General features: G+C 31.5%; 1 protein-coding gene across 1 annotated transcript; it reads left to right on the plus strand.

The window, feature by feature from the left end:
* Window positions 1-1,207: 1,207 nt before the first annotated feature.
* On the plus strand, window positions 1,208-6,818 carry LOC139844853 (polygalacturonase QRT2-like). Its single transcript, XM_071835076.1, has 9 exons — window positions 1,208-1,396; window positions 1,497-1,628; window positions 2,373-2,540; window positions 2,869-2,889; window positions 3,391-3,598; window positions 4,019-4,100; window positions 6,126-6,234; window positions 6,388-6,504; window positions 6,594-6,818. The coding sequence occupies exons 1-9, from the start codon at window positions 1,208-1,210 to the stop codon at window positions 6,816-6,818; spliced, it is 1,251 nt and encodes a 416-aa protein (XP_071691177.1).
* Window positions 6,819-12,730: the final 5,912 nt, after the last annotated feature.

Genomic DNA, 12,730 nt, shown 5'->3' on the forward strand with positions numbered 1-12,730 from the left:
AGTGTCACACTTTTTCAAAATACACTTTTTTAAAAAAAATTGAAAAAGTGTCACTAAAAACTGTTACAGTTTTTAGTGACACTTTTTCAAAAATTTATAAAGTCACACTTTTTCAAAATACACTTTTTTAAAAAATTTAAAAAGTGTCACACTTTTTCAAAATACATTTTTTTAAAAAATTTTGAAAAAGTGTCACTGAAAACTGTTAATAGACTTGCACGGATTTTGCAGATTTCGCGATGCGTGAAACCTGAATCCAGGGAAGTCGACCAACTCATTGGTCGCCCGCGTTGTTTTTTTACTTTGTGGTCGACCATAGCCAATTGAGGTGGTAGTCGACCATGTTTACATGGTAGTCGACCATGCTCTGATTCAAGTTTGGTCGACCACCTTGGAAAATGAGGTGGTCGACCATATTGTTGGTCGACCTAATGGTGTAAAAAGACAATTTTTTTTAAAAAAATGTATTTTGAACGAAATTTTTTAAAAAAACTGTATTTGAGCCAATTCCCCGGTCATTTAATTGGATTTCTAGTAAAGGAAAATCGGTCAAAATTGGAACGCGTGGCTTGTTAAGACGTTCTAATTCTAACCTTTCAGCCGTTGTATTTGTTTGGTTTGAGCTTTCTATCGCCTTGTAGAAGGTCTCTTTTTTTTTTCATAAAATTTTTGTCGTTTTAAAAAAATAATATATTCACAAGTTTATAAAATCAAATCTGCACATACGAGTAGGTAATTCTAATGTTTTCCGAAACTTACTTTTCACCATAATCTACTTAAAACTATTTGAATCTACTCATATATAAAAATATTTATAACTTTTAAGTTCTCGTAATTCTATCTTTTTGTAGTTGTGTTTGAGCCTATATAATATAATATTTTATATAGTAAAACAAACGTTAACTTTTAGAAACATATATGATATAATATGAAAGCGGCACCTACTTGTTTAATACGGAGTAGTGTTTTTTTAATTAATAGTAATTCACAAATTGACATTTGTCGATTTACATAGAATGCTTTATTTGTTTTAGTTAAGGTTAGTTTATAGATACATATATAGATATATCCTCTCTATCTAAGAAATCTATATATATGTCCATGAAAACATAGATCCAAACATCCATTTTTCATAGCTTTCTCTCTAGTCCTACACATCTCTCTTGTTCTCCTTCTTCCTTACTATAATTAGTTACTTGATCCAAAAATGCATTTACAAAAGCACTTGCTCATAATACTAACAATCTTGGTCTCAACCCTCTCTTGTTCTTCTTATAAAAACCATAACCAACATCTTCAACCAACAAGGATCCTACTAGCAAAACACCGGTCCGAACCACATCATGTCAATGTAGACCACTATGGAGCCATGGCTAATGGTACTGACGATTCAAAGGTATTAATTCGGTTACCAAAAACTATGGAAACAGTGTTTACATGTGTATGACATGTTTTCAAAACTATCTTAAAATGGTTTGTTATTTTTAACTTTGAAGGCATTTATGGAAGCATGGATGCATGCTTGTAATTCTTCAGCTACAACGGAGTTTGTGGTTCCTAAACACAAAGTTTATCATCTTAAGCCCATTACATTTTCTGGTCCTTGTAAATCTGTTTTCAAAGTCAAGGTAAGATTCATATAAACCAATAATTGTATATCATCATTAGTAAGTAGTAATAAAAGTTAGGTATGCTTTCTAGCGTGTGGCGAGTCGTCATGGCGAGTCAAGTCTGTTGTTTATTGTTTGACTAGTTATTTCATCCGTTGATGAAAGTCCATAGTTATGAAATTTTTTCAAAAAACAAGGTAATTGCATAAACTTTCGGCATTAACCATCACACGTGATATGATGGTCTAGTTGTGGACGTCCTTTTATTTTCACTACAAGTCTAGTATTTAAATTTCACTAATAACATAGTAAAAAGGGTCGGAAACGACCATGAAATAACTCAATTAGGACTCGTACTTGTAAGCAAAAATATCCATCCTCTCATGTTATAAACCTGAAGAATCCGTTTGTATAAAAATTCATCGACAACACCTCAAACCAACTATGCATGACAAGAATATAATTTCAAAAGTAAATATTTTTACGCATTTAAAAAGCATACACATGCATTCTATGAGCACTTATGACAACTGATTACAAAAGTTAACACACTATTGTGATCATGCAATATACTATGAATCATACAACCGGCAAAATCGTGATGTAACAAATCCTTATCAAATCCTAATTTCATATATAAACAAGATTTATTAAATTAGTATAGTAACCTAAGTTTTGCAATTGGGTTCATGCCATTATGATGATATAAACATGCGTTTGTTTGTTTAATCTAATGGGGATCTAATTCGATAAATTAACAAGATTCGCGGGACAATAAAAGCTTCTACACGTCCATCGGTCTACGTTGAAGATCGAAGACATTGGATTATATTTGAGAATCTTGAAAACCTACGTGTTGATGGGGGAGGAACTATCAATGGAAATGGAAAAATATGGTGGGTTAAATCGTGTAAAGTTGATGAAACTCAAGTACGTTTTGTTTTTTTTTTTACTTTCCTTTGAGTTGTCTATTTTTTATGTGTTTTTTTTTTTTTTTTACTTTCCTAATTTGGTTGTACATAAAATCTATAAATATTTGTTCAAGTAACTAACGGGATTTAATCCTTATGGCTTTTAAGTCAAATATTTTAATAGTGACTCAAAAGTCAAATTTTGAGTCAAAAGTCTAATTGATAAAATATTTTTAAAGTTTTGATTATATTTTTCAAGTATAATCAAATAGCAACTTTCAGCTTTATTGACACAGTGTCATTTTGAACCTTGCACTTACATTTTTATTATTGTACCTCTTTTGCAGCCTTGCTTAGGCGCGCCAACGGTATGTTCTAAACACCTTATGTTGTAGCCAACACACATACAATTTCTTAATATTATTTAAATTCGAACTTATAAATTGAGACTACTACCTGCTATTTATAAACTGTCATGTTTTAAGTGTGTTTTGGAGCGGGTAATTTGAGCCAAAAGATTATTGATTTGATGGTGTATTGCAAAAGGTGTTAGTTGTTGTACATATCACCTCGAGTTCATAATACCTCCTTCTATTTTCTATTTTGCTTTAAATATTTTTATTTATTATTTATGTTATATGATATTTGATAAAAATTGTATGAATGAATTGAATTTTAAATATGTTTTTATTTGCATATAACACAAATGAAAGAAATTAAAGTCAAGTTAAAAAAGAATAACTTCATTAAAAATTAAAATAGTAACAAATTGTGAGTAGTAAAAGTTTTTTAGACTTTGATAAAACTTGTCCCTTGAAGAAACATATAAATTTAGAAAGAAAATTACTGAAATATCTAACTATGTGCAGGCACTAACTTTCAGAAATTGCACAAATCTGATAGTAAAACGTATAAGGTTTAAAAACCCACAACAGGTACATTTAACTTTTCAAAATTCTTTAAATGTGAGAGCTTCACATTTGAGGATGATTGCACCTGCTACAAGCCCTAACACTGATGGAGTTCATATAACCGGCTCTCAGAATGTTCGCGTCGTCAAATCTGTTTTTAGAACAGGTAAATTGCAAAAACCTTACTGTGAAGGTTTATTTATTAATGTTTTCTGATGTTCGCAATTAATTTCTGTCTTTTATTTTATGTTTTCGGATACATTTATCTTTGTGAAGGTTAATAATACAATATTACTCGTAGTATATTCTTTTTGTTATTGTTGTTGTGGTTGTCACTTTTATTCGAAATATTACCGAAAGAAAATACGTAAACGGAATGAGTTTTACTTTTTCATCTACTCGCGAATAACTTATATTTGTATTCAAATATATGCGATCTAACTTAATTATTTCTAGTGAATAACCATCTCATATAATGAACGAGTGCAAAGTGTATTATATGTACCTTCTTTTCATTTTGTAATCTCAAATTAAATTATAAAAAATTATTATTGTTGTAATTAATAATTAATAAACCAATTTGCAGGTGATGATTGTGTTTCAATCGTAAACGGATCAACAAATGTCGTAATTAAAAATGTAAAATGTGGTCCGGGTCATGGAATCAGGTACAGCTTTATTTATATATTTTAAGTAAATACTCTGATATATACTATTAACTAGTGAAATGACCCGTGAAACCACAGGGTTTGTTTTAATAAAATAGTTTAATGATATATTTTAGGTATTAAGTGAACGTAAATGTTAAAGTCATTTAGTTTAATGACCCGTGGAACTACAGATTCCGACTAAGAAACTTGTCATTGTTTTTACAAACATATTGATATACTTAACTTGGTCAGAATAAATGAACTACATTTATTCTCCACGACATTCTTCCAATTTTCATCACAATTGCTATTTTCCTTGTCATAAAAGTCTACATTACAACATATTATTGAAAGGTGTATTTTGTATACATGTGTAACGTAATTAATCCGGTAAAAAAAACTCATAGTTAAATAATAATAATATAATAATAATAATAAATTTTGCTCTAAAATTGAGTATTTATATTTTTAATAATAATAATTAGTAATAACAAATGGCTCCGTATTTTTATTAAAAAAAATTAAAATTACAATTATTATATGAAGGTGGTATAATATGTTTCAAAGTTTGTACATGTGTTAATGAGATCTTTTGTAAAAGATTGTATAATTTTTTAAAGTTTGTACATATTGTCACGTGGATGTTTTATCATAATTTTAAAAAGTGATCCGATATTTTGTGTTCAAAAAGTTGACTAATGAATCATATTTTGTTGTGTTTAAGAAATTTTATTTTAAGTATGTTATAAGAGATTTAATATTCCCCCACAAATATATCACACAATATCAGTTACAATCTTATTTGCATTTTAGCCACATAAATTATTTAGTTGTTATGATTGAAGAAAAGAAAAGAATAAGATATGATGCAGAAGATAATAACGTTCGTTAAAAATAATACGGAATAATTATTTAGTTGTTATTATGAAAAGGAAAAACTAATTTATTAATAAAGTAGAAGATAAATAATTACTCCTTTTTAATTAATTTATTTTAATTAGTGTTTATGACATCATCTACATGTCTTCTAATTTTTTCTTTTTTCTTTTGATTTATTTTTATAAAGGATAATTGCTTATTTATGACATCACAAGGATAGAGATTTAATATTAACTATAGACTAGTCCGGATCAGGTCCGCGCGATGCGGCGGGGGATTTCGGCATGCATATTCATATTTAACGTAGTTTTTTGTATTTACAAAAAGTAAAACGACTCATGTGTTAAGCGTCGTTGTAGGTGTCGTCGTCTTTGATGGTTTCTAAAAACTGTTCGGTTCGAGCGTAGTTAGTTTCGTTTTGTTCATAAAATTGTTTCGAGTTTAACGGTGCTTGCGAAAAAATTTAACTCGTGGCGAGGAGGAAGATACGGGATGTCGTTGTGTTTAGGGTTTTTTAAAGAGTTTCCGTTTCGAACGTGCTTTTTATCGTTTTGTTCATAAAATTATTTCGAGTCTGACCCTGCTGTCGGAAAAATTTAACTCGCGGCGAGCGGGAAGATACGGGTTGTCGTTGTGTTTAGCATTTTTTAAAAAGTGTCCGTTTCAAATGTAGTTAGTTTCGTTTTGTTCATAAAAATATTTCGAGTTTAACGGTGTGGTCGGTGAAATTTAACTCGGAGCGGGGAGGAAGATAAGGGTTGTCGAAGTTGTTGGGTGGAGTTTTTATTTTAGTTGAAAAAATTGACCGTTTATCTCCTGAAGGTTAGGGGAGTCTTTGTAAGGTGTTTAGATATATATAGAGAGAGAGAGAGAGAGAGAGAGAGAGAGAGAGAGAGAGAGAGGGGGGGGGGGGGGTGGGTTTTGCAGTTTTTGAGGGCAAGTTTAGACCCTTTTTTGAACTTGGTTGGGGTGAAACGACATTAAATGCCACGGCATTTAGTATATAGAAGGCTAAAGGTTAATTAATATATAATCAATATTATTAATATTAATATTAAATATTAATATTAGTATTAATATTTAATTTAATATTAATATTAATATTAAATACATTTAATAAATATATACATAGTAAGTACTCCGTTTATGTTATTATGCCTTCAGTATTGGAAGTTTGGGAAAGAACAATTCAGATGACACAGTTTCGAATATATTAGTGGATAAAGCAATAATATCAAATACCGAAAATGGAGTCAGAATTAAAAGTTGGCAGGTAATTTTTACACTTTCTACTTTTTAGTTTTATCAACTTAATTATTAACTATTAATCAAATACAATATTGAATACTAAATTAAGAGTTGTACACGGAAACATTTATCATTGAGTAAATACGTGCTTACTAACCTATCCGTATTGATTATGCAGGGAGGATCAGGATATGCAAGAAATATCAAATTTCAAAACATTATAATGCACAATGTCTCTAATCCAATTATAATCAATCAAAACTATTGTGATAGTAGACTACCATGCCCGGAACAGGTAACCTATTTGTTTTTGTATGAATTTTTTCACCTGATTTATATAAAGTTCTTGTGTAAAATTAGTAATCTGTTCGCGTTCGTTGCCAGTACTCGGGTGTTCAAATGCAAGATGTAGTGTATAAGAACATACGAGGAACAAGTAATTCGGAAGTAGCCATAAACTTCAATTGTAGCAAGACGTTTCCATGTCAATCAATATTGTTGGACAATGTAGTTCTTAATCGAGTTAAAGGGGATGAAGGAGAGATAAATGCATCGTGTTCGAATGTCATGTTAGATACCAAAGTGAAAGTTACACCTCGTTGTGAATGATCGAAAGTGTAGATCATTAAATGATATACGAATTGTAAAAAATTTGAAAATTCTTTTGATTTACACATGTTTATTGTAAGATGTACCCATGAAGTGTTCTTTGATTTACACATGTTTATGTAAGATGTACCCATGATTGTTGTAAAATTTATCTTAAGCGTTTATAAAGATGGTTTTAGTATCTCTTTGTTTTGCATAAGATAAATTTGTTGTCACAATTGAATTGGGAAAAAGACAAACTTCAAGGATACGATTGAAATGTCCCGTTCATATTGATTATAAACGTTCCATATTAATTGATTTCGTTGCGAGGTTTTGACCTCTATATGAGACGTTTTTCAAAGACTGCATTCATTTTTAAAACAACCATAACCTTTATTTTATCAATAAAGCTTTTAAAAACATTACGTAGATTATCAAATAATGATAATCTAAAATATACTGTTTACACATGACCATTACATAATGGTTTACAATAGAAATATATTACATCGACATATGTTTCTTGAATGCAGTTTTTATACAATATCATACAAACATGGACTCCAAATCTTGTCCTTATTTTAGTATGCAACAGCGGAAGCTCTTAGTATTCACCTGAGAATAAACATGCTTTAAACGTCAACAAAAATGTTGGTGCGTTATAGGTTTAACCTATATATATCAAATCGTAACAATAGACCACAAGATTTCATATTTCAATACACATCCCATACATAGAGATAAAAATCATTCATATGGTGAACACCTGGTAACCGACATTAACAATATGCATATATAAGAATATCTCCATCATTCCGGGACACCCTTCGGATATGATATAAATTTCGAAGTACTAAAGCATCCGGTACTTTGGATGGGGTTTGTTAGGCCCAATAGATCTATCTTTAGGATTCGCGTCAATTAGGGTGTCTGTTCCCTAATTCTTAGATTACCAGACTTAATAAAAAGGGGCATATTCGATTTCAATAATTCAACCATAGAATGTAGTTTCACGTACTTGTGTCTATTTTGTAAATCATTTATAAAACCTGCATGTATTCTCATCCCAAAAATATTAGATTTTAAAAGTAGGACTATAACTCACTTTCACAGATATTTCCTTCCTCGGAAATAAGACTTGGCCACGGAACGATTCACGAACCTATACAAATATGTACATATATATCAAAGTATGATCAAAATATAATTACAACCATTTTTATTATGTTTTGAAGATTTGAGTGTATTAAGTCATATGTCCTCGTTAGTAACCTACAACTAGTTGTCCACAGTTAGATGTACAGAAATAAATCGATATATATTATCTTGAATCAATCCACGATCCAGTGTATACACGTCTCAGGCTAGATCACAACTCAAAGTATATATATTTTTGGAATCAACCTCAACCCTGTATAGCTAACTCCAACATTACTGCATATAGAGTGTCTCTGGTTGTTCCAAATAATATATATACATGGGTCGATATGATATGTCAAAACATTTGCATACGTGTCTATGGTATCCCAAGATTACATAATATATTAGAATACATGTATAATACAATATAAGTTAGCTAGGATATGATTTGTATAGATTTGTTAAACATTTCCCGTAGCTAAAAATATCAAAAATATCCAATCTCGTTTTACCCATAACTTCTTCATTTTAAATCCGTTTTGAGTGAATCAAATTGCTATGGTTTCATATTGAACTCTAATTTAAGAATCCAAACAGAAAAAGTATAGGTTTATAGTCGAAAATTTAATTTACATGTCAATTACTAAAGAGGTAGTCATTTCCGTCGAAAAAACGACATCTTGATGACCATTTTGAAAAACATACATTCACTTTGAGTTTAACCAAGATTTTTGGATATAGTTTCATGTTCATATGAAAAATCATTTTCCCAGAAGAACAACTTTTAAATCAAAGTTTATCATAGTTTTTAATTATCCAAACCAAAACAGCCCCCGGTTTCACTACAACGGCGTATATCCGATTTTATAGTGTTCATCGTGTTTTCAGGTTTTAAATCATTAAGTTAGCATATCATATAGATATAGAACATGTTTTTAGTTGATTTTAAAAGTCAAGTTAGAAGGATTAACTTTTGTTTGCGAACAAGTTTAGAATTAACTAAACTATGTTCTAGTGATTACAAGTTTAAACCTTCGAATAAGATAGCTTTATATGTATGAATCGAATGATGTTATGAACATCATTACTACCTCAAGTTTTCTGGATAAAACTACTGGAAATGAGAAAAATGGATCTAGCTTCAAAGGATCCTTCGATGGTTTGAAAGTTCTTGAAGCAGAATCATGACACGAAAACAGTTCAAGTAAGATTTTCACTCGAAATAAGATTGTTATAGTTGTAGAAATTGAATCAAAGTTTGAATATGAATATTACCTTGAATTAGAAAGATAACCTACTGTAAATAACAAAGGTTCCTTGATCTTAGATGATTACTTGGAATGGATTAGAAAGCTTGGAAGTAGACTTGCAAACTTGGAAGTATTCTTGATTTTTATGAAACTATACTTATGAAATTTATGAAGAACACTTAGAACTTGAAGATGGAACTTGAGAGAGATCAATTAGATGAAGAAAATTGAAGAATGAAAGTGTTTGTAGGTGTTTTTGGTCATTGGTATATGGATTAGATATAAAGGATATGTAATTTTGTTTTCATGTAAATAAGTCATGAATGATTACTAATATTTTTGTAATTTTATGAGATATTTCATGCTAGTTGTCAAATGATGGTTCCCACATGTGTTAGGTGACTCACATGGGCTGCTAAGAGCTGATCATTGGAGTGTATATACCAATAGTACATACATCTAAAAGCTGTGTATTGTACGAGTACGAATACGGGTGCATACGAGTAGAATTGTTGATGAAACTGAATGAGGATGTAATTGTAAGCATGATATGTGTCTTGAAGTCTTTCAAAAGTGTAAGAATACATATCAAAACACAACATGTATATACATTCTAATGGAGTCGTTAAGTCTTCGTTAGTCGTTACATGTAAGTGTTGTTTTGAAACCTTTAAGTTAACGATCTCAATTAATGTTGTTAACCCAATGTTTATTATATCAAATGAGATGTTAAATTATTATATTATCATGATATTATGATGTATGAATACCTCTTAATATGATATATACATTAAAATATCGTTACAACGATAATCGTTACATATAAGTCTCGTTTCGTAATTCTTGAGTTAGTAGTCTTGTTTTTACATATGTAGTTCATTGTTAACACACTTAATGATATATTTAAATATCATTTTATCATGTTAAATATAGTGCATCAATATCTTAATATGATACATATGTATTTAGTAGGCGTTTTCATAACGATAATCGTTATATATATCATTTCGAGTTTCTTAACTTAGTAATCGCATTTCTTATGTATATCACGCATTGTTAATATACTTAGTGAGATACTTACTCATCATAATCTTATGTCAACCATATATATGTCTATATATACCACAACATGTAGTTTTTACAAATTTGTAACGTTCGTGAATCGCCGGTCAACTTGGGTGATCAATTGTCTATATGAAACCTATTTCAATTAATCACGTCTTAACAAGTTTTATCGCTTAACATGTTGGAAACACTTAATCATATAAATAACAATTTCATTTAATATATATAAACATGAAAAAGTTCGGGTCACTACAGTACCTACCCGTTAAATAAATTTCGTCCCGAAATTTTAAGCTGTTGAAGGTGTTGATGAATCTTCTAGAAATAGATGCGGGTATTTCTTCTTCATCTGATCTTCACGCTCCCAGGTGAACTCGGGTCCTCTACGAGCATTCCATCGAACCTTAACAATCGGTATCTTGTTTTGCTTAAGTCTCTTAACCTCACGATCCATTATTTCGACGGGTTCTTCAATGAATTGAAGTTTTTCTTTGATTTGGATTTTGTCCAACGGAATAGTGAGATCTTCTTTAGCAAAACATTTCTTCAAATTCGAGATGTGAAAGTGTTATGTACAGCCGCGAGTTGTTGAGGTAGCTCCAGTTGGTAAGCTACTGGTCCGACACGATCTATAATCTTGAATGGTCCAATGTACCTTGGATATAGTTTCCCCCGTTTACCAAATCGAACAACGCCTTTCCAAGGTGAAACCTTAAGCATGACCATTTCTCTAATTTCAAACTCTATATCTTTTCTTTTACTGTCCGCGTAGCTCTTTTGTCGACTATGGGCGGTTTTCAATCGTTGTTGAATTTGGATGATTTTCTCGGTAGTTTCTTGTATTATCTACGGACCCGTAATCTGTCTATCCTCCACTTCATTCCAACAAATCAGAGACCTGCACTTTCTACCATAAAGTGCCTCAAACGGCGCCATCTCAATACTTGAATGATAACTGTTGTTGTAGGAAAATTCTGCTAACGGTAGGTGTCGATCCCAACTGTTTCCGAAATCAATAACACATGCTCGTAGCATGTCTTCAAGCGTTTGTATCGTCCTTTCGCTCTGCCCATCAGTTTGTGGATGATAGGCAGTACTCATGTCTAGACGAGTTCCTAATGCTTGCTGTAATGTCTGCCAGAATCTTGAAATAAATCTGCCATCCCTATCAGAGATAATAGAGATTGGTATTCCATGTCTGGAGACGACTTCCTTCAAATACAGTCGTGCTAACTTCTCCATCTTGTCATCTTCTCTTATTGGCAGGAAGTGTGTTGATTTGGTAAGACGATCAACTATTACCCAAATAGTATCAAAACCACTTGCAGTCCTTGGCAATTTAGTGATGAAATCCATGGTAATGTTTTCCCATTTCCATTCTGGGATTTCGGGTTGTTGAAGTAGACCTGATGGTTTCTGATGCTCCGCTTTGACCTTAGAACACGTCAAACATTCCCCTACATATTTAGCAACATCGGCTTTCATACCTGGCCACCAAAAATGTAGCGACCCGACCAAATCATGTTTGACGGCGCCGTCTACTTAGGTCCCGTTACGTGGTCATAAGTCTTTAAAACAACGCTTGACCAAAAGATATGTCGCATTCATTTTAAATGTAAAGATTGTTCAAAGTTTACGAGAATAGTTCCACCACAAGTTACGATACAAAGTTTTAAGTACAAATGAAACTTATGCGACACAATTTAAAAGTAGTCAAAAGACGCTCCATGTATGCATATATACTCGACATCCAATGCAAGTATCAAAATAATGAGCGGAAGCATGTATCATGTATCGTTCAAGGACCTGAGAAAAACATAGAAATCTGTCAACGAAAACGTTGGTGAAATCATAGGTTTAAGTAAGTAAGTACAAGTGAACCACAAGATTTGCATCAATGAATTAATAGTAATACATTCCAAAAGTTTGTTTCACGAGCACCCAATTATCAATGCTTAACATTTCCTTCCATTGAACCCCATCACTTAGTGCTAGAACATACACTGTTTCTCGAAAATATATTCCATTCGTAAACGGTAGCGAACCGTTTGAATGAGGGTTTGTCAAACCCATATGGATCCATACAACATAAGTTCTCGCTTACACCCGGCAAGTGTAACTAATGATAATCGAATTGAGGATTTTGTTCTAAACTCGTATGTAGAATGTTTGTTTTCCTGTACTTGTGTTCACTTAGTAAAGAAATGTTTATGTTTTCTCATCCCAAATGTAAGTTCAAAAAGAGTAAAAGTGGGACTATGATCTCACCTTGAGTGCACGAGTAGTAAAGTACTTCAACAAGTAAACGTGTGCAAAGAACAATGCTAGTCTTGACCTAAACAATAGGTTGTATCAATAACGGTAAACACGATAGGTCAAAGATGTTCAATTAGTCCTATGGCTCGTTAAGACTCGATCATAATAGCATGTGAATCAAATTGTCATGTTTCATGCAAGGTACAAGTATAAAAACAT

The sequence above is a fragment of the Rutidosis leptorrhynchoides genome, chromosome 4 (genome assembly GCF_046630445.1).
Source record: "Rutidosis leptorrhynchoides isolate AG116_Rl617_1_P2 chromosome 4, CSIRO_AGI_Rlap_v1, whole genome shotgun sequence".
Taxonomy (NCBI): Eukaryota; Viridiplantae; Streptophyta; class Magnoliopsida; order Asterales; family Asteraceae; genus Rutidosis; species Rutidosis leptorrhynchoides.

Excerpts from the sequence above, each read along its gene's own strand:
- LOC139844853 (XM_071835076.1), top strand. The coding sequence starts at position 1,208 with ATGCATTTACAAAAGCACTTGCTCATAATACTAACAATCTTGGTCTCA. Across the intron at positions 1,629-2,372 it reads AATCTGTTTTCAAAGTCAAG|ATTCGCGGGACAATAAAAGC; the intron begins GTAAGATTCATA and ends TAAATTAACAAG. Across the intron at positions 2,541-2,868 it reads GTAAAGTTGATGAAACTCAA|CCTTGCTTAGGCGCGCCAAC; the intron begins GTACGTTTTGTT and ends CCTCTTTTGCAG.